The sequence below is a fragment of the Morone saxatilis genome, unplaced genomic scaffold (genome assembly GCF_004916995.1).
Source record: "Morone saxatilis isolate NCDOM2014 unplaced genomic scaffold, NCSU_SB_2.0 Contig18, whole genome shotgun sequence".
Classification (NCBI taxonomy): Eukaryota; Metazoa; Chordata; class Actinopteri; family Moronidae; genus Morone; species Morone saxatilis.
In genome coordinates this window covers 20,366,109-20,373,024 of record NW_023339740.1, presented here as the reverse complement: position 1 = coordinate 20,373,024, position 6,916 = coordinate 20,366,109, and the positions used below count along the sequence as shown (strand labels likewise).

The following is a 6,916-nucleotide window of genomic DNA, read 5'->3' as shown; positions in this document are numbered from 1 at the left end:
TGACAATAACATATTTTAAGGCCACCTGACATGATAGATGAGACAGTCCACCCTGTAGGATATTACCATTTTTCTGCAGTGCCTCCTTTAGTCCAACTCTCTTTCAGCCCTGTGCTTGAATCCTATAAATACTGAAAGAGTGGCACCCTTTTAAACTTGGCTCAATTTGAACACTTGTCTTGACAGCAAATTTTTGTTGTTCTTTTTTTTCTCCCTTGCAGACACCACAGTTTGCATTGGAGCTGGTTTTGTGACAGGGACACATTCATCATGTAATAAAGTGATGCAAGCTGTTACAAAATGCCAAAATAAAACTCAGCGACTGTGGGTCCTGTAGTGAAGAGGAATTGTAGCTATTTCAGGGTTGTTCTTTGGTTTGATCGCCAATGATGTCCTGTTAGAGACACAAATGTTTAACCCTTGCTGATACCAGTTGAGTGTGTATGTGTGTGGTGAGAGATAATTCATATCTGTTTTAATGGTGAGGATTGTTTTCCCATACATTAGTTGGTTGAGATTTCTACAGAACAGCAACCCTAGTTGGGAGCTTTTCTACATATGCATATCTTGTAGCAGCATTACAAGTTCACATGTTAATCATGTCTGCTAAGCTTAATATTCTCAGCCTAATGCAGGCACATAAAAAAATAAAAATAAATACAGAACATACTGCTCACCTTGATGGCATTTCTTACATTATTGTGTGTGTAAAAATTAAACAAGAACATGCTTCAAGATTCACATACGTTTTATTCCATTTGAGTTGTTGCAAGCATAACTTCAAATCATTTATCTGTCTTTTCTTTTACAGTGTTTTACTGCCACCTATTGTTAAGGCACAGGACAACTATTACTTACACAAAGAGCCTTAAACATATGAAAGGGTCAAAGTAGATATTCGACTAAATAATTTAGCATTAAAAACTATAATCCATCATTTTTTCTTTGACATGTTATAGATCCTTGGTACAAGCCAAGCATTTTAAAAAAATAACAAGTATGGCTAAAGCAACAAATGTTAAAGCTTCCATGAACTACAAGTCAATGCAGTGTGACAAAATTATGATAGAAATGAGCAAAGTGGATATTTGTTGATAGAAGTGTCTCAGATTATTGCTAATACTAATTAGGTCTGTATTTTCAATAGAGGGTTTCCAGAGTCAATTTCATGCAAGAAAATTGTCACAAACAGTGCTCTGTCCCATCCATCTCCTAAGTGATGCACTTGATTGATGCAAAGTGAACTAGACAGCTGCATTATCTCCCTTTATGTACACTGCGTACAGTAATTTTTAAATTCCTGCAAGTCCAGCACGACTTCAGGTGGTCATTACTGTAAACCCACAACCTATTGCCACTCATAGGTACTGAATCCAACAGATGGGACTGACAAGGCAACAACAGACTTCTCTCAGGTGGCTTTTAGAGGTCAAGTTGACCAAAGTTTACAAAGTTGTTGGCTTCAGACCAAGCAGGGTGCTGTGACCCATCCATTTCAGAGGCGACTTCATTGCTACTTTCCAGTCTGTGATTGGCCCCACCAATAGTAGCATCACAATCAGTGCAGCGTCGACTCATCGTAGCACCTCCGCACTCTGTTATAAGGTAGACATGGCCATTAGGACATTTGTACCAGTGCCCAGGTGCCATTTTCATAGCTGAGACGATCATCTTTCTCTCCTCCTCAGTGATCCCCAAGCCTGTGGATGGAACCTTGTTGTCTAGCTCCTTCATGGCTTCTTTGACTCTGAGTTCATCCTTTTCCATGAATTGGCCAGACTTTTCCAGGAGCTCTCTTATTGTTTGTACCTCAGACTGAATTTTGGCACTTTGTCCTCTCTTGTTTGCCATATCACAACGGGCGCTGAGTTCAGTCAGGTAAGAGAGTCTCTGTAGCTCTCTCTGCAAATCAAAGACCTGCTGGTCTGTGTATTTTTGGTGGCTATTGTTGAGCCAGCACACAAACTCATCAACATACTTTCCCAATTGTTGTCTTTGCATCAATGACACTGTTTCCCTTTGGATCTTTCTAAGCTTTTCAACTCTTACTAGGAAATCCATCTTGTTTTCCAAGACCCACAGATCATTTGCTGTGAGATACGTTTTTCCCAGTCGGACCTTGATATACATATATTCATCTTGCTGATCCATTTCATAGGTGAGAAGGTTGTCCTTCCATTGATCTTGAAGGTTCTTCCTGTATGCTTCAATGTCTGCCTGATGTCCATTTATCTTCACCTTTACCATCTCTATCTCAGCTAGACTGTTGTTGATGTGAGATCCATAGCGCAGATTTTTGCGGATTGGAGTTCGACACTTTGGACATTCCTTCAGTTTTATGGCGACCTGCTCTCCTTCATTTCCCTGTTGGTTGTCATCCATCGCCATGTATGTGTCCATGGCTGTGTATTCAATGATGTGCCCACAGTCCTCTAGCTGAATGAAGTAAGCCTCAGGGTCATCCTCTGTGCCGAAGAAAATCTCTGTGACATCATCGTGATGACAGATGCGACATTTCTTAGGACATTTGTCTCCACACAGACCTATGCATGGATGGCCGCAATCCAGGGTCTTGGCACAGGGTTGGGTGCATGGCGGACGATCACATGGCTCATGGCAAAGTTTACTGCACCTTTGATGAGGGCACTGTGAAGCACAGGGCTCAATGCATGGAGCACAGGGCTGTCCACATGGCTTCATACACTTGCTGTGGATGCAGCAGTTCTCACATGGTCTCGGACAGGGGGGGCAATCACGAGTGCAAGGCTCCCTGCACTTGTGAGAGCAAACCAGGAGACGCTCGCACTGGTGAAAACATGGGAAATGGAACCTTCCCTGAAAACACTTGCCACAGTTACCACGACACGCATGGCCACATTTTAGCTGATGCTTACAAGGGGTCCTACATTCAGGCCCCTCTATTTGTCTTTTGTAAAAGCAAGCATCTTGCTGGCTGTGGCCGCACCTTAGTTTTAAGTTGACCTTCACTTTGCACTTAATGGTGCATGGTTCTCCACAAACTGAATCACATGGATGTTCACAGTGAAGCAACTTCTTGCAAGGTTCCTGGCACGTAAAGGTCTTCGGGTCCTGGTGGCAAGGAACCATCTGCGTGTGTTGACACTGGGGTATGATCTTCTCAACCTTAACTGCACATTTCTCTGGACATGCTCTGTGGCACACAAGTGTGCACCTGTGTCCCAGTTCGCATAAAATCTTCTGGCACTTCTTGACACACTTGTACTTCTTGTGTTCAGGGTCATAGGGGTGGCAGACACTTGAGCAAACATGGCCACAATCCAAACGGAAGTTGCAAGGCTGGTTGCAGCCCCCCTCAGGCGCTTGTTTAAAATCTTCAGCACATGAAGCTCTTATCTGTCGATCTGGATGATTCTGACAGCACAGAGTCAGAGCATCCCCAACCTGGTTCTTCTCCCTTAAGGTGTAGAAGATGTTGCTCCACAGTTTTACCTGTCCTAGCATTGCACTGTTGCCAATACAGTAAAGACCTTTCTTGGCACGAGACAAGGCTACACAGACACGATTGGGAATGTTCAGAAAACCAACTTTACCCTGCTGGTTGCTGCGGACCAGAGACAACAAGACAATGTCATTCTCCTCTCCCTGGTACTTGTCCACTACGTGAACTTTGACTCCTGTGAACTCGCTAGCAGGCATAAGTTTGCGCAGACAGTGAAGCTGGCCAGTATAGGTTGTGAGGATGGTAATTTGCTCTGGTTTGTAGTCTTGAAAGAGAAGATAGCGACAAAGAGCGACTACAAACATTGCCTCATGCCGGTTTTGATGGCTTCTACCATCTTTAATCTCTTCTTCTGGGTGGTTGTGCTCCACGAAGAATAAATTGGTATTAAGGCCCTGTAAGACAGCATTTAATAAAAACATATTCTATGTTATTCTTTGATATTTATCATATTCTTTTGGATTCAATATTCTTAATCTTGCATGCAAGATCCATACAGGGAAGTAAACAGATATGAAAGCAAATACAATATGCACCTTGATGTTGTCATAGTCAAAAACAGAGGGATGGTTTTCCAGCTCTGAGTAGATGTGTGGGGTCAGTAGACAGGCAATTTCTGGCCTCATACGATGCTGAAAAACAAACCAAAACACAGACACATTACAAAAAACAGGCAATCACATAGATACAGATGCATGCATGCACCTATAAACATACACACAAACATCAATTCAAGTATAATGCTTTTAACTTTTCGCATCATCTGAACATGTACATGTTACTGATGCTACGATAAGGTGAACGGATGCAGAAATACAAACCTGGTAGTTGAGTCTGACAAAAGGAAGTCCCATCTTCACCAGCCTCTCAAACATGGACATCTCCAGGTGGAAGTTCTTAGCAAGTTCATATACTGTGGCACTGGGGCGCAGCTAAAAGAAAAATCACATCTTCATCACACTTTTTCACGAAATGTGAAACAAAATGAGAACCTGTGGTCTTCTTGTGACCCTAATAGAGAGGCTTTTAGGGCTAGAAAATACACTTTATATATACACAATATAGTATTCTAATGCAGGTTTTATCATCTTTTTAAAGATTTTGAAATGTTTGGAGCTCATATGATATTGCATGTGTACCCGAAACTTGATTGTGCAACCTACGTATAATATGGCAGGTTTACTACTTATATTAGCATATTTGAGTATATATAAGAGCTAAAGATCAGGTTAACAATAGAGGGATGTCTGTCATGGTCACATGCATGTGTTGATCAGGCCATTTGCAGTTATGTAAATGCTGTTGAACATTTATTACACAGTTCCTAGACACAGGTAGAAGCAACCGTCTATACAGGAGCAAGCCTATAAGGGATAAACAATATTCTGCCATGGGTTTCAGTTTTAGAGCGACTGGATGGGAATATAGAATATATGCAAATGCCCTCTAACTTTCTTTTGCTGTCCTGTTAAGTTTTTCACTGTTTTTCCTGTATGTGTGTATGTGTGTGTGTGTGTGTGTTTATGTGTGTGTGTATACCTACTTTAGCTAGGACAGAGTGTGATTGTGCATGTATGTGGGAGGGGTGTGGGGGAGGCAAGACAAATTCTAGTATAAATGTGAAGCATTGTGTTCTGCTCGACTCAACACCAAACCTGTGATTAATGAACAGCACAACAATGCCAAAGCTTATTTTACTCAGAAAGTGTGATCCATCCACCTCCATTACATGCACAGATTCAAGTTTGGGCTCCACAAAAACAAAAGCTCTGAACACTTGTTCATAGAGTCAAATGGCTTCAAACCCATGAAATAAACAGATTAACTCATATTTGCGTATCAGAATACGTCATCTTGTTTTACTTTATACGTTTTCTTTTGTGTGTGTGTGTTTTTTTACCACACCTGTGCTAATTTAATTATCCAGTAGTTTAAGAAGAAGAAGAAGAAGAGTTATGTCTTCCTATTTTATCAAGAACATACACAGACTTACGTGCACATACAATATTCACCCAAAATGCCAGTACCTTCTTCCATAGTGTCATGCAATAGTTAAAACAGCCAGCAATCACGTGAAACACCACAAGGCTTGTTATTAAGCAAGACATGAAAAACAAATTTGCTCTCGGTATTGCCTGGTAAAGGAATTACACAAGAGCTGTGGCCCTTATCTATTTCTGGATTGGGAATTCATGGATCTCAAGACTACAGCTCCATCTAACTGCAAAAAGGCCACTTTGTAAGCATATTTGTCATACAAAAATGAAGTTTCCCTTGACTGCTTGCGACTCGCTAATAAATCATCCATCTATGTTGCATTTAATGAGAAATCGTAAATGGACCGCTATTTGTACTAGCGCCTTTGTAGTCTTCCGACCACTCAAAAGCGCTTTTACACTATCGTGGCCGCCACAACATCATTCGTCAGTATCTTGCTCAAGGATACTCTCAACAATGTGGTGGGAGGGAGCAGTCCGGGATCGCAACAACAACCTTCCGATTAGTGGACGAACCCGCTCTGCAACTCCTGAGCCACAGCCGTAATTTCTTAAAGACAGCTTGGTCAGCCCAAATACACAGCTCAACAATGGGTTTTACATACATATGAAATTAAGTATACATGCACGTTAGAAAAATCCTGAATAAATTGGGTGAATCACTACATAAACTATATGCAACAGCCTTACCAAGTCACCACATCTCAACCCACACATTCAATACCTATGGGCATTTTTGGAGTAACCACCATCTTCAAAAACCCGTGACCACCCTAAACTAACACCCACTTCATGTTGTTTTCTTCATTTGTCAACCCATCTATATGTAAATTGGATGGTTGTGCTGATCGGAATTATCCATGATAAAACCTTTTATGAGTTGCCTCAAACCATACACATTTAAACTATGAAGAAAAATTGCCAGAATGTTACAAAGCAAAATAAAATTTTATCAACAATTTTATCAATTATTTATCTATTTTTAAAATGATTTTCCCAGGACCCTGGCCACGTGCACGCGGACCCCCACTGTTGAGAATCACTGTTAAAATCACAAGTCGACTTTTCTGCTGACTGGCAGGCAGTAGTGACATTGGCTGTAAGCATTGGGCGCAATTCTGTCAGTTGCTGGGTTTTGAGTGTAATTCTTATCTCAACAAATATCTCATAGATGTGGAACAGGAACACATTCATGTTCCCCCTCAGGATGAATTTGTAATCACTTTGCTGAATCCCTTGATCTCGGAGCACGCATCATCAGGTCAACATTTAAATGTGTTGAATACTTTGGCTTTTAGACCCAATACCTGAATGGCTTCCCATTAACTTCAGGCTGTAGCCAGTTAAATGGTCTAACCAGGGAACATGCGGTAACATTTAGACTTTCATTGTTTTTCGAGGCTACATTTGGCAAGCAAACTTGCTGGGTATTTTCGGA

The 6,916-nt window shown here is 41.3% G+C and overlaps 1 protein-coding gene across 1 annotated transcript in view; it reads right to left on the bottom strand.

Annotated features, from left to right (window-relative positions):
* Positions 1-736: 736 nt before the first annotated feature.
* znfx1 (zinc finger, NFX1-type containing 1) overlaps positions 737-6,916 on the bottom strand; it is a 19,657-nt gene continuing 13,477 nt past the window's right edge. Inside the window, exons 17-19 of the mRNA XM_035661752.1 lie at positions 4,303-4,413; positions 4,018-4,113; positions 737-3,876 (exon numbers count right to left, since the gene is read on the bottom strand). Of these exons, the coding sequence (XP_035517645.1) occupies positions 1,423-3,876; positions 4,018-4,113; positions 4,303-4,413 (2,661 nt within the window). The 3' untranslated portion in view covers positions 737-1,422. The remainder of the gene's footprint in view (positions 3,877-4,017; positions 4,114-4,302; positions 4,414-6,916) is intronic.